The 24573-nt window shown below is 35.3% G+C and overlaps 1 protein-coding gene across 1 annotated transcript; it reads left to right on the forward strand.

Moving 5' to 3' along the window:
• The first annotated feature begins 7087 nt into the window (after positions 1-7087).
• Positions 7088-24228, forward strand: LOC135076492 (uncharacterized). The gene is made up of 6 exons (XM_063970949.1): positions 7088-7310; positions 7574-7680; positions 15833-15980; positions 17920-18039; positions 20386-20522; positions 24004-24228. The coding sequence occupies exons 1-6, from the start codon at positions 7275-7277 to the stop codon at positions 24170-24172; spliced, it is 717 nt and encodes a 238-aa protein (XP_063827019.1). The 5' UTR covers positions 7088-7274; the 3' UTR covers positions 24173-24228.
• Positions 24229-24573: the final 345 nt, after the last annotated feature.

Raw genomic sequence — 24573 nt, forward strand, 5'->3', positions numbered from 1 at the left:
TATGTTTTGATTTTGTTTCAATTATATGCCCTACATGTAGATTGGCTTAACTACTGAATTGGTATTTGATGATAGAGAAAATCAACATCTTAAAAATCAATGATAACAACGGTCACTTACCAAATGAAGAAAATCAGAATGGATTTTTTTGTGCTTTTTTGTCATTTTTCTGATGGATATAATATGATGGCTTCAATGTAGCGCCTATTATTCTCTCTATGTTTGATGACTATAATATGATGGCTTCAATGTAGCCTATTATTATCTCTATTATGTATAGCATAGTAATATACGACATTTCCAAGTTCGTTGCATAACCAGAACAATGATGTCTCATAACCTATATTCAAGAGTGCGATACCACAAGAGAACTAGCCGAAAACGGTCGTAATATTTTATCGTTATGAAACTGGTATGCGGGAGATATTTTTATCTCTGTCATTAGCCCTGATTAATGACGCTGTGTGAGAGAGAACACAATATTAATGGTGCGCCATTGTTGCGGATTGAGATATTTGGGAAGTTGGAACCAGGGTTCTGATGCAGTTCCGAACAATGCTAACTATGATTGATATGCAGAACTGAGAAATGTGGCAATTATAGGTGGTATATACAATATGGATGCTGAGAGACTGCATACACGCCATTGATGACATTAGTTGGTTATCATAAAGTAGAACAGTTGATAGCAAATCAGGGGGCGTAGTGTGAGTTTACGTCAAACGCATTCGATATCGACTCCGATAAAGTGACATGTATGACGGATTGTACAGCGCTCCAAACGGAAACTTTGAAGAACTAAAATCTTCATAATAATATATGGTTTTAACGCAGTCGAATGCATTTGATGTAAACTCACACTACGCCCCCAGATTATACATTTTGTAATAAAGAGCACCTTTTATAACTACGTAAGAGACCACATCGTTTATATTGATGTGCTAGCGTCTGTACTAAATTATTTGAAAGCATTATGATATTAGTTCAATAAGATATTAACCGATTGAGTCCCAGACGGCATTAATTAATGTCATAACAATTGATTATCTATTGTGTCTAGATTCGCGGAGCTTGAAGGATTAAACGAAAAACTTAAAGAACCACCCACCACTTTATAATTCTGGTTCAGAAAAAATATTAGATTTCACTTATATTATCTTTAAGCGGTTACTGACACATTGTTACATTTTTACATATCTTCATTTGGCGTCCAAAATTAGAAATCTCCGAAAAGAACTATCTGGAAACTTTTCATCTTGTTCTCGTGGTAATATAGGTTAGGTCTAGAAAGAAAGCAAAGCTAAATAAAGGCAAGTTCACAAAGATGCCTACAACTACGAGTATAAGTTTTAAAGTTCTATGTTTACATTGTAAGTTTCGTGGTCTTCAACAAATATTTATCTTAAAACATTTGTTGTGTTCTAGTTTTGACGAATATTGAGTGCCATGAAGCATAGGTACCCAAAAAAAGACCTAAACATATAACCATGAAAAACTTTCAGTAAATAAGTACATTTTTATTACATTTATTTTACAAATTATTAATCAAAAAATATCGCGTTATAAATGTTAAGTAAACACGTCTTAACGTCTATGAATGGATTTTCGACGTTAAATACTTCTATCAGGTTGTTTATCATAATCAATAACATATAACTCGTATCTCGAGTGTTACAACAAAGTGTGCACTGAACTTAAGAGCCACGGAGTAAAGAAAAATAGACCTCGTTGGATCGCCAGTCTACCATTTTGACTCGAGATTTTTTATTATCTTTACTGGCTCTGGACTATGGAAAGAGGGAATTTATATTACAGTTACGACAGTAATGTTTCCTGAAAAATGAGCTTGCAAAATGGAGCTTTAAATTATCGCAAGATACAAAGGCGCGTGACTCATTAATTTAGATGTAGCGATAAAGTAATTTAGGCTCTGCTGGTTATATTTTTTAACCATTTCTCTATTACAAGTGGTAGTTTTATGTCGAATTAACAACATTAGTGGAAGGTTATAAGATTGTACTCCAAAATTGATTGTGACTCTGAAGAAAAATGCCAATGTTGTTTTCTAAAATTGCTTTAGCTTAATGTTTATTTTTGTGGTGTATGATAATCTCGATTAACACCAAACGTTTTGCAAAATCCAAAAACTGATTATCTTGTGATAAGTATGTACCTGTCTTGTATGATGATGTATGATATAGATTAATTATGCAAGTTTCTATGAACTGAACATTTACGTAAAACAATATTTTATCCCAAGCAGTGACTTCTATTGCTTCTATTGATCTTCCAAATCATAAAACAAGTGGAGGATATATCTTTGGAAACTGCACTCGATAGGCCACGGGAACAACGAAGGAGTGTAACAAAATGTAATTCTAATTAAATATTGTTGTTGCGGCGTTCTATTAAATTAAGTACCAGGAGTGTAGAGCAGAGGCGGAGATTAAATTCCCGATTAGGGATTACTAAACAAGCGCAGTCGGGTACAAAAACTGCACCCGAGGGACAGATTGAGTTACCTTCAAGCCTTTCTTTTGTTTGAAGTCGAAAAAGGAGTCGAGGAAAAACTTGCAATTTGTGAACCCCGCGATTCGGAGGGATCTTTGATTTCTAAAAAAAAAACATCATTTTAGCACCAAAATTATCTTCAACGCAATATTATTCTGATGCAACATTTTCAATCGCTGTGGTGTATAACACAAAACAGTATTTATTTTTCTTTTTCAAAATAAACAGTCAGTTCTTATGCGGTGTACAACATAACAATTTTTTGATAAAATAAAAAGGAAAAAAATATTTACACTTTTATTTAGACCTCAGTACTTGATCACGTTCCACATTTTCCAAATACCCACAGTTCGGAATATCGAATAATTTTCAGCAACATACAACATACTAAGCTCTTGTAGCCCGGGGTGGTTAGATCGTTAGTTGGAATTTCGTCCCTAATGCCCAGGGCTAGAGTCCTCTAAAATGGAAAATGTTAACCCTCATGGAAGCGAAGATATTTATAGAGGACGCCGTGAGAGCACGGACGGTAAATGCATTGATATATCTTTGGAAACTGCACTCGATAGGCCACGGGAAAAAATAATTTACGTTTTGACACTAGAAATTCTGGTGAACAGCAGGTAAAGCCAGAACAGCAGTAGGTAACCATAAATAAGTATGCATTTATAAAATCGTATATTTTTATTTACAAATCATGATTTGAAATTTTGAAATTTCTAAATAGAATAGAATAGTACGACGATAATGATATTAGTTTAAACCAGATCTTAACTTCTGGTTCTGACTTTATCATTTCTTATAAGTCCACGTCTTCGAATATTTATTTTTATATAGGCAGTGTAAAAACAAGTGAGTAGTCTAGGACGACCTTTTTCAAACGGATATAAATACCTACCTCTATAGCTGTTATGCCATTTTTCTATCCGATAATCTTTATTGCTTTTTTTTTTGTAAAATGTAGCGCATGAGACACATTAATCATCCCCCACACTTCAAACAACTTATTCTTTTAGGGAAAATTTTCCATCAAAGTTGAAAAGTTTTCACGCCATGAATTAATATTCGGAGCATGATTTATTGACACCAAGATATTTGGAATTTGTGATATCACGAAAATATTTTATCAGAATGTCCTCAGAAACTTAATAATCGTCGGGGGTATTAAATTTCATAGAACCAGGTATTGAGGTTGGTATAATTACAACTGCTATAATAAGAAGCAAACACCATTTTGTTTTTTATTAAAAGAGATTATAAGACTTTGGTGTTAAAATGGTATTTTACTAAAATCGTGAGTAGTGATCGCAGCGCGCTTATTTTTCCATGCAATTTGACAGTCTTCTCGCTACGTATAGAAACGTACCATAATGATAGTTCACTTCAAATTGCAATCATAATCGTCTGACGATAACGCTCAATGCAATGATAATGCTGACAGATCATTGTGGTTCCAATTTCGAAATTAACTATTTGCCTTTGAACGCCAGACTACCTACATTCGTGTAATTTTCTAGGTATTCTGGTTGGGCGTCGGCTTAAGAATTCGATATGACGAATGGAAATCATAAAATCATGCCGTTTTCCCGAATACGAATGGGTAGCAATGACGTGCGATCCCCTCAAACGTCCCCAAACGCCATTTGCATAATTATAACTGCTTAATCCTTCTTCTTCAATACAAATCTCGATATTACATGCCGTGTCTGCTTCATAAAGACGGAATGTTTGTCTTTTCCAAGCGATGTCGATGTCTAATATAAATTTCGTACCGTACGCTCCGGCACGTTCCGTTATTTGACTCAGGGTTATTGGATACGGCCAACCTCTGAATAGCAGACTTCAGACGTAATGAATACTTGATTAATTAATATACGTAAACAGGAAAATCGGGAGCGGCAGGCTAAACGTCGACACAATAGTAACGAACACTACGACGAAATGTAAATCGAGTCGAACCCTTTTGTTAACGATAATGAGTAGGGAAACGTTTTCGTCCCGAAACGGAATAGTCCGCCAGTTTAGGGAGACCTCCCGCCCGATGGGGTCGTGGGAAATTATGGCGATAAAAAGACATTGAGTACAGATGTCGCGGGTCTACTTTAATTGGCCAGTTAACAACGGTAGTGCTGTACGCAAAACGGAAGGTCGGAGTGGTTGTTACTTGTGCAATTACGCCAAATGACATGGCGACAATGTTCGAATATAGTTTCGATTAAGAGAATATTGTAACTTGATGTTCAGGCGCCGTTAGGAGGTAATATCGTAACTGTGATAGCTATGCTCATAATATAATTAAATGAAAACCATTGTCAAAATGGGTAGTTCTAGAAACACTACTAAAAGACTTTTGGTTTTATTCCTAATTTATCGATTGAAGTTCATTTAGCAACTATAATAATACAAATACACTAAGACTAGACTAGACACTAAAGATACTGAATATTTTTTTAAAGATTTGTATTCCAATAAATTCAATGTTAAAACGTCGTAGCACAAAAGCTGCTCGCTTAAATCTTCAAAATATGACCCGATCTATTTTTAGGGACAGTCTGTATCTTTTGTCGATTTTGAACTGTCCCAACTATTAAAAATACTACTATTATAGTACCAGAAAAGCGGAACATAATACTATGGCGACTAGATAAATATCTGAGTTCTACTACCCAATTCAGCAACAAACATCGTACATTAAAAAAATAATTTCATATTAAAAGAATCTTTCTACATTTTTCATCAGGCATTTAAAGCACACCAGAAAAGTTTTAACTACCATTATACTCGTACCAATAACCTACTAAAATATTAAATGCATTTTCCCAAACTCAATGATTTCACATTGGTTTCCACAGCGCCCGGTCTAAGCCCATCTTTTGCATAGAGCGCGATACCGCCCGTGCTTTTGTAGAGACGTTGAATATTTAATGTAAAATTCTGAGTTCGATAGTGCGATACATAAAGCCATTGTCAATTATGCTAAGAGCTCATAAGATTTTGCCTGTTCAGCGCAACAGTCGCAGTATTTGAACAGCTTTTGTAAGTAAGAAATGAGCTGAATGATATAAAAATGATAATGGAAGGATTATGAGTTGAATTAAAATACTGTTCGCTGCTTTCATTGTTTCAATTGTGTATGGAGTATTAGGTTGAATAATATTAAGTGTAAAATAATGAAGAACTTTTGAACGTCTATCGCTCTACATTCTTCACTTTTCCACTGATTGATTTCCCGGTAAGATTTCCACAGATCGAAATGTATCGGACCTTTTTTTCTCTTTCAGAAAGAAAAATACAGTAATATTATAAACTTTGTAGTAAGCTTTTGAAAGTTTTGAATCAACAAAGTCTTAGGCAAATGGATCATGAATGTGACTCATCCTAATATTTTAGTCCTGGGGAGATACACGATTTGCGAAATGTACGCATATTAATGAAACGACATAATAATTTTGTATAATTACCCAATTAGTGTTACTAACTCCTGCCGCTTGCGTCATAGACGTCAAGACGGGAACTTACGGTGAAATAAATTTGTTTATAAAGTATTCATCAGACTTAGACCTAAATGATTATTTAGTGCAGACTTAGTTCATGATATTTCATAGAAGTTTTAGGCCATGAATATCAATCTAGATAACAATATGACGTTACAAAGTGACTCTACTAACCATAAAAACAAACACTGAACAAAAGTGATACAATTTTTGAAGTTCAGTAAAATTCAATTATACAACACCTAGTTAAACGTTTATGAGAACGATCCTCAACTCGAAAAGACGATAAAGGTAAGCTAGAGAATTAAATACCTAATTGTGTTGTTTGCTTTCCAAGCACCGTTCAGCTGAAAACCGTAAATTCTTCAACTCCGACTGCACTAGCTAGTAAATTTAGCCAGCGTTGCGTCGGTTCATTACCGGTTAATTTATTGAAACGCGCGAAATCTAATTTCACTTAGCACTTTCGAATTAATGCGGTTTAAGACTAGGTTTATTTGGGATTGCGTTTGCGAGGAATCAAATTGAATGTGATTATGTGTGCGGGAAGTCAGGGAATGAAGAATTTTTTATCGTTTCTTTACTTTTAATTTGTGTTTAGGGCTTGAGATCTCGCTCGTATTTTCTAGCTTATTATTGGTCTAAATATTGAATTTCAGTCAATCAAAACCTCAATCTGTGCCTGAGATTAAGTTTTCAAGTGTTGTTTCGTAGTAATAAGAATCAAAAACAAGTTATGTCATATTTTCGTAGAGACATTCTATTCCCTCAACACAAATGACAATTCATCCCAACCATAACAAAAGTTCATCCCGGTCTCATTCCAGATATTTGCAATTACATCTCAAACAGCGGAGCCTTCGGAGTTCCACCAAATGGCGTTCCCAAATTCAGAAACAATCCAACTCATTAAGCGCAAAACACATAATTTCTGACAAACAGACGGCGGCCATCGCGGCCCTTTCGCTTGCAGGCAAGTGGAAAATCTGAACGGGGCCCAAACAATTCGTTGACCTGAAAATCTTAGACCAGTCTCTCTCTGCCCACAGATTAATTAGTCTACGCAAACATCCCAACTAATCTCGAAATCTGCGTGCACCGGAGCGAAATAAATAATTATCTCAGCAAATGCAACATCATTTCCAACGCAAACATATTTAAAATGTCGTATATTAAGTGCCAGCAACGCTCAGTCGTGGGAAACCACGCATATGTGAAAGTGCTGTAAAGGAGACTTAGGTGTGTTAGAGAAATAGGAACCCCCGAAACATGGAAGAAGAAAATAATAATGGCGAGAAACAGAAGGTAAGTGTCGGGTATCTCGTTACGATACATCTTTGAGTGTTTTCTGATGTTCGTGTTTTATGTTGGGAATATTCGTTCAAAGGGCATCTTCAAAGGGAAGGAAAGGGCCCAATAAAATTTGTCGACAATTAAACTCTAAGGGCTCATTCCGAGAGTGATCCCGTTTTTAATATAAAATACCTGTTTGCTCCGGTTTATTAGTACACTGTTATTTTGTTATTGCGATGTTGTAAGCAATTACTTGAATGCCAATATTTTAACAGAACAAAACGAAAGGGGAGAGGCGACGAAGCAAGCCCGAGATGGATTCAGGAAAAGATGAAATAAAGAAATTCAAGGAAAACCTCCTGCAATCGGTCGCTTCTGGAGAGTAAGTACAATAGTTGTTATAGTCATATTAACCCACTAAATTCATGTTTTCGGTAACTTTTCTTTCAACGCATTTACATTATTTATTTACTTCTCATGAATGTACAAAAAGATGCAAATATAATTCAGAACATGAAACAGCCTGGGTTTTGTCTACAGACTACAATATAAATAAGTTTTCAATAAAAGTTGAAAATTAAAGAATTACTTTGGCGAAACTTCCAATTTTGAATTTTGAAGAGGGCGACCCTCTCAGTGCATACTAAATCAAATTACTGTAAATATCTGTAAATAACCTACATTTTAAAAAGTGTGCACCGTTACAGCTTTAGATATTTCTATAAATCAAATCTGCAAAGTGTTGCTCCCGACCTATCCCGGTCATCCCGGAGTCCCGCACATTACCCGCTTCTGCCACTGGGAATAAAAAACAAGTGCTTTTGCGTGGCGAAATTACGCAGGTTCTTTGGTAAAGTTGAACACTTGAGTTGATTTAATTAAGTTCGGGAGATTTAATTAATACACTTAGGTACAGTAATTAATTAAGTTTTCACCTAAAGAGAAGTACGATAGTTGCTTAAATAATGATTTGACTAAAAGATTTTCAATGGATAGGCTAACCACAATCCGTAAGTCAGTACCTACGTAACATACTTATACTATATTTTTTTAAATGAAAAACATTATTTTGAACTTTTATTATAACGAGTACACCAGATTGTTCATTGCCCTGGTTGCTCATGTAGACTTAAATTTAAAAATCAAGGTTAACTACCACATTTAATTATAATTGAACATATTATGTACGTTAATTCGTGATTCCTTCTATTTTAGCTTTCTTGGCTTATTCCGTACACATTTATATGTAAGTACGTAGTGAAATAAAAAATTCAAGGAGTTGTATGTTAAAGTAACTTCGTTCATAGCAGTTTTATGGATAGTCAACGACTCTTTCCCATATCCATGATGAAAAAATAAGTCTTAACATTTTACTATGTCATTTTCTTTCAAGTTTCATAGTACGAGTAGGTACATACTCGTAGGTCAAGGTTTTGCTACGTAGTAAAAGTATATTGCATTATATTCAACTAGCTTTTGCCCGGGGCTTCACCCGCGTGAAAGGACATTGTCAGAAACCGCCTAAAAAACCGCCCAAAAACATTAACCCATCATAATTATTTTCTATTTTTTTTAATACATTAAGCACCCTTTCATTCTAATGGACACTTAAGCATTGAAAAATTAAATAAATAAGTCTTTCAACGTTTATTCTATAATACTATTACAACTTCCGGACGTTTTGGTGCGTGGCATGGTCTAAAACCTATCAAGTTCCATAATTTTTGCCGATAAAATCTGTACGAGGCATTACCGTACTTTATTGCTGGGAGTCCATGTATAGTGATGTTCCTGCGGCCATCATAGACAATAAAATATCGATTTTGAAAATAAAATAAATCGATTAAACTGCTTTGAAGACTAGATTTGCGTTAAAAGCTAAAAAGATATTGACACTATTACAAGAAGCTATCTAAAGTGTCCAACTGGTCGAAGGTCGTACATAAAATAAAAATAATTAGGACCATAAACTGATATTCATGGTATCATAACTGTAAAAGTGTCAGAATCCGATGTTGAATCCAATGCCAGTTGAAGTGTGAGAAACATATATCAACCTAGTATAGTTGCCAGTCTCTCATAATCTATGCCAATGAGGGTTTTCGCGATTGAAAAATCCGCCAGATGGCAATACGTAGACGTGAGGTCCAAATGCTGCATGATTGGTTATTTTTGACATGACATTGACAGATATCCACCAATCATGCAGCATTTGGACCTCGCGTCTACGTATTGCCATCTCGCGGATTTTTCAATCGCGAAAACCCTCATTCATAGCACATGTATAATAATAGACCAAATGAACTTTTATAGATTGTGAAAGAGAAGATAAAGATTTTATTATTTTATTAAAATCTTGCCACGAGGTAGTTTTTCAGTAGAAACCAGGATTGGATAATCGCTACAGGCAAGTATCAGAACATTTTATAAATATTTTTAATCGATTATATCCTTGTGAATCGTTTTAATAAATTGTCATTTTACTTTTTCAATTAAAACTTTTTCAATCCCTAGTCTTGTCAAACTGTCATAATGTCAACAAATTATAAATGTCACGTCAGTTGACTCAATTTCAGTCTTCTGTGCGTTTATTGTATTTTTATTTCAATGAAATAGTGCTAAAGGGTTAGTACTAAAAGTGAAAGCCTTTTTTCAGAAAGAAAACCAATGTGGTGCCCTTATTATTCATACTGTTTGAAAGTTACAAGTCAGTGGTACAGAGTTGCCGACATTATAACTCCGTAGTGATACCATACCAAAGAAGAAGTTTTCCTAAACACTTGTGTTATTTTTATATGTGATCAAATAAAAAGGATTAATTCTACTGCTCAAATGGAATAACTTATCCCAAGAGACCGAATATAAAAAAAAACCTCTCCATAGAAATTATCACCATCACGAGGATGTGAATTTTTTTGAGAATTTGATATTGGTCCTGTAAGAAAAGTAGTTGTATTTCAGTAGTAGAATCAACCCTTCTTGTTTCATCAGCAAGAGTAACTATAAAAACGCCCTGTAGGTAGGTATTATTAAGCTGAAGAGTTTGTTTAGTGTCAAAGACTGTCACACAGTGTAACTTAAATTGGCATATTATGATATTGAACATAAAAACTGAAATAAATATTTATGTTAATATTTTTTCTATTTATTTATTTTCCCAAAGCTTCACAGTGACAGCTGAAACAGCAATACTGTTGTAAAACTAAACTTGGAACAAACTGTTACAAATATTTTACAAATTAAAATAAAACCGCATGTTGCTTTACTTTCTCGTATAGGTAATAAATGTAATTAATGGCTAGATTATTAATGTTACTTTGTTACCCTCAATAGTGAGGAGATCTTATAAAATGGTAACCCTGATTTTCATTGTCATTCAAGTGCTCTTTCTTCGCATAGGCTTCTGTGATTTGGCCAAGGGCCACACACATTGCGATAACATTATGCGACATTGATTTGACAGCAGCGGAGTGAAGTCTTGCGACTATGCAAAATGATACCCTGTAATCGTAGCGCATATAGACATAGACGGGGCGGGGCACATAGCTCGTAGAGCTGATGGCCGCTGGGGCAGGAAAGTTCTTGAGTGGCGACCACGAGCCGAAAGACGTAGCGTGGGCAGGCCTCCCACTAGGTGGACCGACGATCTGGTGAAGGTCGCGGGAGGTGCCTGTATGCGAGCGGTGCAGGATCGGTCTTCGTGGAAATCCTTGGGGGAGGCCTTTGTCCAGCAGTGGACGTCTTTTCGGCTGAAACGAACAAACGAACGATACGTATTACCACTATTTACCAGACATTACTATTTATTGCATACTCGCCGGATTACACGTAGGAGCACGCGCGTTACAGCTTCGGCCTCTATAAGATCTTGTTCCGCCCTTTTACGAACTTCCTCCGTGAGGATATCCCCGCCGAATTCTATGATGAACCTATCAAAAGTCATATTCTGCAATGTCAACCCACCACAAGGTGGACCGACGACCTGATAAAGGTAGCGGGAAGGCGCTGGATGCAGGCCGCTACCAACCGTGCGATGTGGAAGTCATTGGGGGAGGCCTATGTTCAGTAGTGGACGTCCTGTGGCTGAAATGATGATGATGATGATGAAATGAATGAAAATGACAAATCTTCGAACGTGTATAATACCGTGCCAAAGTAATCATATAATTTTGGCACCTTAATAACTATTGCCGTTTTTGTTGTAAAGATCATGCAGCGCTACTTGCGGATATTATTGGAAAGAAAACTATGTGGGCTCTAGATCTGAAGCCGCTTTAACGAACACGAAGTGCTCATACAATGCGGCGTATTTTCTTCCAGTCTTTAGTCAGGACTTTAGTCGAATTTATTTATTTATTTATTTATTATTCATTATTGAGCAATTACATATTTGATCCAAATAGCGTCCTAAATCCTCTTTAGGTTTGTCTAGACACTATTGTTCTCTATACAAATAAAAACAAACGTTTTAGTATAATACAAAATACAAAATATTTTATTTCATTACAAAAGTACATTAAATAACATACAGGGTTTGGAGTTTCCTTTTAAGCATACAGTTGCTTGTGTTAGGAAACACCGCTCTTGTGTTAACAATATTTAAGTAGAACTTATTCAAATCTCTATTGTACCGCGTGTCAGTGTGTGTGTGTGTGTGTGTGTGTGTGTGTGTGTGTGTGTGTGTGTGTGTGTGTGTGTGTGTGTGTGCGTGCGTGCGTGCGTGCGTGTGTGTATGTGTGTGTGTGTGTGTGTGTGTGTGAATGTGTGTGAATACTATGTATAAGGTTTGACTAAGTTTTCGATATCGTCATAGTTTTTGGTCTTAAGCCACTCTGTGATTCTGTTTTTACACTCATGGATAGTCAACGGATAATATAATATAATATAATTAAAACCCCGGTTGAACGTGATATAGCCGCACTAGAATACGATGCTTTTTTGCATAATCGCAAGACTTCGTTCCGGTGTCGACCGAATGTTATCATGATGTATGTGGCCCAGGGGTTACCGTAGCCGCTAAGGCACAGAATAAGTAATAGTACAGGTACAGAAGGATTACTCCGCAAGACGATTTAACACTAGAAAGGCCGCCGTCCCATTTTTGTCCCACTCGCGAGTTTGATCGTCTCTAACTTTTTTATTTTTCAACGAAAGTCCATGAAACTTTTTGACTTTTTCTGATTTATTGAATTTTATCATTTTTTAATGTTTTTGATAATATAACATTCATAGATTTTTTTTTAAAATCGGTTTTACCTAGAAGCGCCACTGGGTCATTTTTGTCCCACCCTGGTATTTGTAACAATAATTCGATGAAGAGTCCTTGTTTCGAAGAGATACGAGAGTGGAGAGGTGAGGAGCATTTAGGAGACTCGTGACAATACAGAAATGTAAATATATTGTACTAGTTTTTGCCTGTGACTTCACCCATGAGAAATTAAGTTTATCATAGAAAGACCTAATTTCTTGACACGTATCGTTGTTATTTGACCAAATAACTTAATATTATTCTAAATTATAGCCTATATTATGTTATTCTGAAGTATTAACAATAAAACTGCAAAGTTTTATTAAGATCGGCTTAGTATTTTTTGCGTAAAAGAGTGAAAAAACATCCATCAATCTAACCATGAATCCATACTCACTTAGTTCAAGTTCAAGGCATATATCCACCCATAAATCCTTCCTATCCATTCATCAGTCCATCCATCCTTCAATTCATTAATCTTTATGAACTTTTACGTTCATAATATTAGTAGGAAGGTGGCTTCTAGACATTGGCCTGTTCATACATTGCATGATTTGATACATTTTTAAAATGAGTGACTTATTTTTTTTTTAAATTAAACCTACATACTTTTCATTGTAACTGGTAAAAAACTTCACTGTATTTATACGAATAACAGAAAAATAACCATACCTATAGAAATTCCTAAACACATAGTACACCAGAGAGACATAAAAACCATACAAAAAAACTTTGTGCAAAATGTGCACTATTATTTGTAAGATATTTATTTTTCCTTCAAAAATAGTAATAAATAATTAAAATAGTAATTTCATAATTTTAATACAGTATAACACTATGTAATATGTGACTATTTTTCTAAGGAACCAAAAATATGTAACTTTTAATAATTCAAAATTAAAGTTGAATACATTTATATTTTTAAAGAAATAAATACATATTGATTTAACTAATAGATAAACCTTTTTATAAGGATACTACAAATAGTTTTAACCATAAGGTTCATGCCTGAAACTAAAAAATGTTACAAAATATATGCTGGGACAAAATTGACCCAGCGGCGCTTTTAGGGGGGTAGCAATCTTCGGCACTTCTAGTGTTAAATAAATGCGAGTCTTGCTACGACGCGATACAGTGGAATTCAGCTCGCACAGCACTACGTACCTACAATTTTATTCACCTACAAGTTTTGTCTCTTTCTATCGCGTGCCTCTGAACTCTTCTTACGCTGTTAGGGTTGCTGTCTAGTAGTGTCTAGTAAAAAAATAATAATATACTTATTTGTAATGAGGTACTTATGTAGGTAAGTACGCATTCATTATGGAAAACTTTGGGAGAGGCCTTTGTCCAGCAGTGGACGTCATTAATTTGCTGAAACGAACGAACGCATTCTGAGCAGTAGTCATGGTAGGTTAGGTTCCTATACTATCCAAGAATGATTGATTACCTACATGGCCAACATACCTTTCAGCATCTTTGGGAAGCGAAAAAAGAGATAAATCCGGTAGATTTCTTTTCGAATTTAAACACCCGAACGCCGCACAATAATATTTCTTTCTCTTTATGTCCATTTTGTAATAATACTTCGATCATAGAATTAGGTACTACAACGCACGCCAGCGTCCTGACGGGCGCGTGCGTGACACTCGACTGATATAATACCCGCCGGCGGGGCGCTTCGCTGTAGGTAATTATCGGATGTACCGCGCGGAGTGAGCCAGGCCTGGCTAAGGTTTGAAACTTCTTGCTTAAAATATTGTAGTCTTTGGCATAGACTACGACGGTAGTCATGGAGATAGGAGTTTGTTATCTCGTGTCAGATGTAAATGGTGAAAAGAAAACTCATGATTCGTGTTATTTTTATGCAATATGTAGGTATTTTATAAAAGTGGAACCCCGAGTGATCTCCAAAACCCATTCTATTATTACCTATATACGATTCGGCTTCGATATCTATAATACAATAGGAGTTTATTTCATGTGTCAGATGACAAGGGTGGAAACAACCTACGATTCATGTTGTTTATTTACGTGCAATATGTGGGCATATTATAAAAGTGGAATGCCGAGTTGTATTTCTAAAACTTGTTCTATTATTTTATACTATTTGGCTGCGACTCGGCGTGACTACAATACAAAACATTTTTCGCGAATCGGTGTTCATACATTCACACAATACATTAGACGCCATGTTGTCATAAACGACATATTATAAAATCGCTGTGATTTAATATTCTTAATCATTAATTTTATGGCAAGTGTCCATCAGGAATCATTGTTCTTACACACAGAATCGTATTATTTCGCTTTCGGGTAGTAATATGTCAAAATTGTTGGTTCTTAGGCGAACAATGTATGGTGAACGAACATTGTCCAAATACTTTGTCACAGATCGTCATAAATTATAGCCTTTATGTTATTCTAGGTTATAAACCTTAATACCTGGAAGTACCTGGATGCAAGCGGCGCAGGACCGGTCTTTGTGGAAATCCTTGGGGGAGGCCTTTGTCCAGCAGTGGACGTCTTTCGGCTGAAACGACGACGACGAGGTTATAAACAATAGTACTGTAAAGTTTCAACAAAATCCGTTCAGTGGTTTTTGCGTGAAAGAGTAACAAACATCCATCCAGACATCCAGACATCCAAACTTTCGCTTTTATAATATTAGTAGGATATTTTTACTTCCATTTAAAGGAATAGTGTCGCTACGACGAACATATTTTTATTCCGCTTCCTTTAGGACGGCTTTTGAGTAACAAACTTCTTAAGTTAATGGTATTAGCTTGGTATATTTTTCCTTTTCAAGAAATTGTGTCCATAAATATTATAATCTGGGAGTGCTTAGGATTTTTATAAACTATGGCTGTTCAGATTGTTTTTGATTCTTATTTGGAAGCCGATTAAAAATAAAATCATTTTTTTTTTTCAAATAGATATTATAAATTGACACTTTGACACGACTGAAATATTCAAAAATATCATCTTACGCCTAATTATTATACCATCTCATCTACCTATCTAAGAAATGCCTGGAGATTGATGAAACTTGACGTAGTACTTAAAATGTATGGAGCTTATGACTATGTCAATTTTTTTTCTCAAGTATTCACCCAATCGTGGATGGATAGTGGATACCTTCTGGATGTAATGTTAATTTTGGTCGTAAAAGAGTTCTTATTTGGTCAAATTCATTTACCCAATCGTGGATGGATTAGATTTCCTTCTGGATAGTGTTAATTTTCGTCGTAAAAGAGTTCTCATTTGATCCGATTTGTGTCCTTTTCAGTACGATAATGTCCGAGAATGGGTACGACGAAATAGCGATCCCACAACCAGCCCGGTCCCGATCGGCCTCCAGGGCTAGGGAAGCTCTGCATATACCCGCAAATGTTCTAGCCGAGCTGGATGAAACGAAGCTGTTTGAGCTGAAAGAAGTAAGTATTTAACATCTCAGCACTTAAGGGATATTTTAATAGATTATCTCTGTTCTCAAAGATATTCTAGATCCACAAACGTATTCGCTGAAAGAAATGAATTGAAGCTACAAAGATTCTGTAATCAAGATACCTCAATCATGTTGATCAAAGACGATTAATGTTATTACTATCAAAAATCTCTCTGTCTGTATGCTTATTTTTAAACTAAGCCACTGATTTTAATGCGGTTTTCATCAATAGATAGAGTGATTAAATAGGAAGGAAGATTTAGATTCATAATGCATTGCACCAGTCAAGCCATGCCAAGCGGATGCAGGTCGCTAATTTGTAATACCACATTGGTATTAGTCATCATTTTCATAAATAAAACAGAAGAGATTCGGTAACTATTAATGCATCACGAAACAAATCAACATCAACATCAAGAGAAAGAGACATAAAAAAAGAGGCTCAACATATAAAAATAAATCTCTCTTACTGTTAAAAACTACGGCTCCGTATCACCTCTCCCGAAGGTACTTACATTCACACCGTTGTAATCCTATTAGGTACCTACTTAGTTACTTACACTCTCTGATAGTATAATACCTATTCAGACGATACCTGCTTCTATTTACCTACTGAGAACATGGGAAGGTGAGCTTACATATAAGTAACAAGTAAGTAACTTAATATTTGTTCTTTAGCGATTGAAGGTTTGATCCTAGTATAGAAATGATGACTTTCAGTCTTAATTTAGATACATGCTTCAAAAGACTTAATTTTTTGATCCAGATACACACATCCTTAGTCATGATGAAGTCTTAATTACCTACGAGTTTATACTGGTTATCCATATCGATATGTTAGGTAATTCTAAGACTTATTAAAATACTGAAATACCAGGTTTAATGGAAAAAGTTAAAAGGCCTTAATGTGATTATTAAAAATAAAAAACACCACTAACAGAGAAATATTTTACAAACGCCTGTTTAAAGAGTACCTATCTAGGCTTAATTTAGTGAATTGAAAATTAATTGTTTTGTAGCAGAGTTACTAAAATATGTATCAGTTTTCCGTAAGTTTATAATTTTCCAACTATTTTAACATAAAAGGAAAATGTACGCGTAGGTGGGCGGTTTGTTTTAGAGAAAATTGGGAAATGAAATTTTTGTAGATTGAAGCTGAAAAGTCAGTTATTTATGTAGCTTAGTTTATAGGTACTTTTCCGTCGGAAAACATCCAAAAGGTCAGAAAATTATTCCGTGGTAGATATAATAAGCCAAGAAAATCTTTTGGAAACACTATAGAAAGCCTTCTAGGTACTTATGATAATCCGAAACAAAGAAAGAACCACAAACAAGACCTTGAGATTGTTTTGACAAATATCCGGACTACAGTTTCCACTTACGTTTGTTTCCAAGAACAAAATAATTTCTATCCTTAGGTACGCTTTGATGATATTATTAGATTTTACGCAAAGTAAAATGAGATATTTCCTTGAAATTTAGATGATTTTATTGACGTTAAGGAGTACTTGCGACCGGAGCCTTCAAAATAATAATTTTACTGTTTACCACCTTAGAAATATTAGGTCGAAAAAAATCACAATAATAAGTGTTAATTGTTAAAGCATTAGCTGAGCATTTTGATCATTTCGATTGTTTAGGCATATTAGGCAGTTTCACCACCTAACTTTGACCGTCACTATAACAATAACCGGTACTTTTTTATGGAGCTTGACAGATTTTTGACGTTTGTCAAAGTTAAAGTAAGACGGTGCAACCCAGCCTTATTGTTTTAGAACCAAATGAATAAAATATGAATTTTGTTACAAAATCTTAATCCTTTACATTTTGGTAGTAAATTAGCATTTTTTTTTGCTATAATAACTACATTGATGATATAGTGATCAGCATGATATGCCGTCGACTTTACTTGGAATGTGTGTTTGCAGGCATTTCTACTATTCGATTTGGATGGAGACGGCTGCATCGACCACAGCGACCTTCGTGCCACCCTCGTGAGTCTTGGGGAAAAAGTGGATGAACAGGCTGTGAGGATTATGCTGTCTGAGGTAGGTCATTTAGTTGACCAGGAGCAGGATCGGTTGCAATTTCATCATCATCATTTCAGCCAAAGGACTGCTGTCTGTCCAATGCTGAAAATAGGCCTCCCCAATGATTTCCACACTGGCCAGATTTTGTAATTCACCAGAGACAAATGAAGCATTTAGCTTTCACTACTTGATGTGGCCTGGCCAGATGAGAAGATTTTTATTCGCATATTTGTTTTATTAATCAATTAAGTGTAATATTCTTTATAACTAGGTGGACTGACGATCTGGTGAAGGTTGCGGGAGGTGCCTAAATGCCGCGGCGTAGGACTGATCGTTGTGGAAATCCTTGGGGAAGGCCTATAACCAGCAATGGACGAACGAATCTTTATAAATTATAAAACTTATCAAAAACCATGATAGATCTAAACACAATGCCAGCACTGTCTGAAACCAAATCTAAGATAAGCACGTAACCGTCTTCAATAGAAGGTACGGATTACCATCCTATCTCCAAAGCGATGTCAATCTACACTGTGACACGGGACAGGAAATCGAACCCGGTACCCTTTGAAATAGATACGATCAATGCAAACATTATTACATAGACATATTCTAAGCGGAATTTTCACAAGACAGTGGTGTGTTTTGATGGTTTTTTAAGGTTAAGCAAAGGCTCAATGAAACGATGCTCAAAGTTGAATCGCTGATACGCGTCATTAAATAGACACAACGTGTATTTGGTATTTAATTGGTTTTTTGTTTGTCACTATATACGACTATAATAAATTTCGAGACAACTTAAGTTGGTGAAAATAAATACATAAAAAAATGAATAAAAATAAAACTTCGTTTCGTTTCGTTTCGTTTTCAGCCAAATGACGTCCACTCCTGGACAAAGGCCTCCCCCAAGGTTTTCCACATAAAAAAAAAAAAAAAACTTATCCTACTAATATTATAAACGTGAAACTTTGTATGGATGTCTGATGTTTTTTCTCTTTCACGGAAAAACTACCTACTTAACGGATTTTGATGAAACTTTACAGTATTATTGTTTATCCCAGAATAACATACAAGCTATAATTTATGACGACCTGTGACAAACTAAATTTCATGCGGGTGAAGCAGCTAGCAAAAGCTAGTAAAATAATAAGACAAAGATTATATCCGTTTTTTATAGAAAAATACGTAAGATAATATTGAAATTTTAAAGCTTGGATACAATGCAATATTATTATACTTTAATATCCCAAACATGCCTTGATTCTATTTAATTATAACAACGACAGAGGCGACTGAATTTCACAAATTCATAAATGAAAGCATTTAATAATTCAGATATTTCCCTTTTTGACGTGGTCGCATACATAACTTTTCACAGAGAATATTTATCGGAATTCTTCCGAATTTCGACCGACCATCGCGGCAGAGTAAAACATGTTATGTCACATCGAGGAACGAACTTCTTTTGGACGAAGGTCGGTTAGACAGACACTGAACATAAAATCGTTCTGCTGTTTCGGCAAGTTAAGCTTATAGTTAATTTATTTATTGTAATAAATAAAGCATTATTCTACTTAAACAAACAACCGATATTAAACAGCAAAAGCAAGTCAAGTATTTTACTTTAAGCTTTCCTAAAACCGTATAAATATATTTTTTTTTTATTCAAAGCAACATAATACTTGTAAATTTGAAAACATTTATTTCTCTTTATTTATCACAAACTTTCAGCATGAATATTTTAGTATTGAGATGAATCATACCTAAGAGGATTTAGGCTTTGCAGATTTCTATTTAATTTTGGGTCCTTTGCTTTTTATATGGGGAGCCGATCATTCTCAAGTCAGGCGTATAAAAAATAATATTTTGCTGAAACTACTCGTAGCTGTCTCTCAACAAACTGATAGATAGATTGTGCAAACTTTTCCGACGTAAAAATGTAGCGGAGTAAAATAATCTAAAGAAAAGTTATTTACACTCAATTCATGTTGTAGACACAATTTTTCGGAATTCCCTTACAATGTTATCGTAATTTACTTTTTCTTAGGGTGTGCGAGTTTCATAAACAGTTTTGTATTTTTCCTTTTCCGCTTCTTAAACTTAATTTAATCGCAAGAGTTTGTACACGGCTGATAATGGAACTCAAACGAACAATTTTTGATTAGATTTCAAAAAGTTTTTTATAGATATTTCCATATTATCAATAGCATTTCTATATCTTTTTAAAAGCAATATGCCATTAGTTTGCCGCTCGTAACGTAAATATTATGTCTGGCAAAATTTTCCCGACCCGAAAGTTGTTAGAGCGCAAATAAATTCTAACTCTTCTAAATGGTGCGTAAAATAAATGGATATTTTTTCCAGGCCCCTAATCCGCTGGATTTCGACGCGTTTGTCAATCTGCTCGGGTACAAAACTCTAGAGCTTGACTCCGAGGACACGCTGGTGGCAGCACTTTCGCGGTGGGACAAGGACAATTCGGGACTCATTTCTGAGGAGAGGTGATTATTGTTGCTTTTTATTATATAGCTCAACGAAATTATGGACGTTTCGACACATTTGTCAATCTGCTCGGATATAAAAATCTCGAGCTTGAATCGGAGGACACACTGGAATCTGCACTTTCGCAATGGAACAAGGAAAATTCGAGACTTATTTCTGAGGAGAGGTGATTATAGTTTTCATTAAACTATTCCTTGTCTCATAATCGATGCGTTTGTTGTGTCAATCTGCTCGGGTATAAAACTCTAGAGCTTGACTCAATGGAATTGAGGAGATTTTGTCAAGTTTGTCAATCTGTTCGGGCACAAAACTTATGAGTTTGACTCAAAGGACACTCTAGTGGCAGCTCTTTACAATGGGAAAAGGACAATTTTGGACTCATTTTTAGGACAGGTCATCATAATAGTTTTTAGGTCATAATATCAATTCGAATAGATTTCAGGTTTGATCTCAAGTTTGATACACCGACTACAGACATTTTCGAGAAAACCAATTAATTCAAACTTACCAGCTATGTATTAACTGAGAATACTATTCTAATTTGAGTTCGATCAAATATCTTCGCCAGCTCTGCAGAATAACAAAAGTTGTAAAGTTTTAGCGTAAACTAACATGAGATACGGCGTGGAACATATTGTTAATAATTTGAAGGGAAACTTTCTGGCGCACCCAATACCTCGGAGATTAGATAAGTTGCCCTATTCGAGCAGTTTGTGGTGGTTATTACTTGGTGATTACGTAAATTAATTACATTGGGCCCTAAGTGCGCCGCTGGAAGCGAACACCCTTGAATTTATTAATCTAGGATCCACTTATACACATAACTATAACACAACTTACATTAATTATATTGTTTAAGTTAAATTAGTGGTAGCTGAAATTCACGGCACAAGACGTGACATGTTTATTAGTAATATTTCAGATTTATTTATTTTACCTATTAAATAATGTCATTTAAAACGCTGTAAATAAATAGCGATGAAATTACGAACTTGTCCAGTTGTACGAATCTCTATTTGAATAGGGCACTGACACAAAAATAAGACAATAATGCTATGGTACATTGTTTTAAACTTCATGGTCACCTACACAATAATCATCATGGTATATGTACTCCTATATGGTAACACATAACAGGCATTTTGTTTTCATAGGAGTTACTTAAAAATTAGGGAATAATGGTGAAAACGGGCATAAGACAAAAACATCGAAAATGGAGTGAACAATTGTTTCCTCTTCATTGATTGATTTCTTCATTTATAAGAAAAAAGATGACAGTAATAAAAAGGACTATCCAGGTTTATTACCTACATGTATAAAATAATTATCCTTTGTATCCAATAAAACAATTGAAGATGAATGTTACAAGGTTAATATAACAGTAGCAAGTTAAAAAGTCTGTAGCCGACACGGCGCGGCCGCCAGCCGAGCCCGGTATTAAATTACTTTTTCTGCTATTCGGGTGATATATTCGCCAGTTAACCTGAGATGCTATGATTTAGGCTGGCGTTGTACATTTCACAATTTGTAACGTGGAGCAAGAAAAATTACATGACACAGCTATTCTCTAAAAACCAACACAATTTTGTTTTGAGAAACGCAACGTTAAGTTAAATTTTTAAGCTCTGAACTAGGGTCGTGTCGTTCCGTCAATACTCGTATAAAGATTTTCTTATTACTTTTAATAATTTTGTCAATGGCATGGCAAGCAATAGGTCGGGGGTTCGAGTCTATTAAAGGCAGTCAAGAACATTAAAGAATAAATGATGATGATGATGATGATGATGATAAAAATGATTTTATTCCGACAGGTTACGATTCATGGTAGCCCACATATATTTCAAAATAGTTAGGACACAAGATATAAGTCACATTACTCTCAAAGTAAATCAAACGACAGCACAAAGCGGATTACTCGGTCGCGTACATGGAAATCTCAGGGGCAGGTTTATTAAAATTTCCCGAATAATCTGAGGTCATATTCTGTTAAACGTGCTCGACCTATTTGTCTCGCTCTCTCACACTTTGATTGAGCCAAGATCGAGAGAGAGAGAGAGATAGTCGAAAGTACAAAATTCGTCTCCCGAAGTAGGGACTATGCTAAACTCTCAACTTTAGGTCGACGACGGGAATATTCCCGGATAATCCTCGGATTTTTTTAAGGAGACAAGGATTAGAAACAATATAGAAGTCGAATTAATTTAAGCTTTGTTTTTGCCTTTGGTTATACCTAACCCGTTTAGAGTAGGCGCACACCGTTGATTTTTCATCGGCCGATAGTTTAGTCGGGCAGTTGATCAGTATGGGCATGTATGGGAGTGCGCATACTACGCCGATTCGATTTGGCCGATTCTTCATACAAATTTAAATCGGGCACAACTATCGGCCAACTAAAAATCAACGGTGTGCGCATACTCTTAGTGGAACTACCTATGTCAGTGTTGTTAGAGAAAATTAAATCGGTTTTTCTTATGCTTTGCCATTTGAATTCATTCACAAAAGAAATAATAATCATTGTTCTGCTGAAAACATTCCTCAGTTACAAGAAGCTTGAATTTCAAAGATACCTAGTAATTTGGTAGCAGATAATTGAGAAGCAAATTAGTCCATCAAATTAAAAGTTTCTGTTTCATAAGCGTAATTTAAACTGAAAATAATGGCGAAAGTTCCAAGTTATTACAAGAGATAATATTTTGGTATGGTAATTTAAGCAAAACTTTTAACGAGATGATCAAAATAAACTGTCATAATTTCGCTTCATACCTTAAATGGACAGAAGTCTAACTTCTATTTGTATTCCTTTTTTATTTTTATTTGGGGTCACAGCCCTGGTGTCAGATCTCATGAGCTTTATAACTTTATCCGGCTCGAAGGACCATCGGCGTCTACATTTGACGTCTGACATAGATCATCAATTAGACCAACGATAACATGACCTAGGTCCAACATGGAATCATATTTTTAGGACTAGAGGTTGAACTAAGCATGCAATGTCCCAAACCTGACTAGGAATTTCCCATATTTCCCAACAATTAGACATAAGCTGATTGAGTCTGCAATTTTTTAATGCAAAATCACTCCTATTCCAACTACATAAGATGCTCGTGTTTAGCTTGATATACCCTTTACAAGTTTAGTAACCAAACGGTCCCATAACCATGTCTTCATTGCTAATCCTCAGTTTATAGGAGCAAGCCAAGGCACTTGAATTACTGATATTGTTTCGAGCATAACTTGGAGCACAATCATTGGATTAACATTATTTAACAATGACATACATTCTTTACAAGTCACTTCTGCGGTTGCTACAATATATTTCTCAAACGGGTAGAGAAAATCTTTTATTTGTTGTAAACAACAAACTATACTTGTGCATTTTTGTAGCAAAATAACTTCTGTCTGCCACAATGTCTACCTCAATCTCCTTTTCTGTACAAAGAATAACAAAATATTATAACTAATGAACTGTATTTTTTCCAGGATCCGACACGACTTGATGACGTTCGGGGATCGTTTCACCGAAAAAGAAGCCGACTACGCGCTCAACGATGCCCCCATCATCCAAAAAAACGGCAACACAATGATTGACTACATACGCTTTTGCAGCCAACTCGCCGGCCTCCCAAAACCAAACAAAAAACCACAGTAACAATACACCTGTTCAACTAACTCATTAAAGCAATAAAAGGTAATTAAATCCGTTAACGCTATTTCAGTGACCACATTCAATAAACAGGATCCTATAAAGCCCCACAAATTTGCGTTGAGCCTTCAATTAAAAACTCGTTTGCAAAGGTAATATAGTGATTACTGTCATAATACCAAATTTATATTCAGTTATTTAATTATTTAACTCGAAGTTGGCAATTTTCTAAAAGCGAAGTTGAGATGCTCAGAAATGGAGTGTTTCCAAATGGGCTTTGCGAAATAGAGAAGTTTCAACAAGTAATAACGGACTGCTGCGAATTCAACTTCGCCGGCGGGAAGCCGACATACCGCTTCTAAACTTTAAAAATATACTAACTCTATTATTCACAGCTGTATTGTAGT

The sequence above is a fragment of the Ostrinia nubilalis genome, chromosome 12, assembly GCF_963855985.1.
Source record: "Ostrinia nubilalis chromosome 12, ilOstNubi1.1, whole genome shotgun sequence".
Classification (NCBI taxonomy): Eukaryota; Metazoa; Arthropoda; class Insecta; order Lepidoptera; family Crambidae; genus Ostrinia; species Ostrinia nubilalis.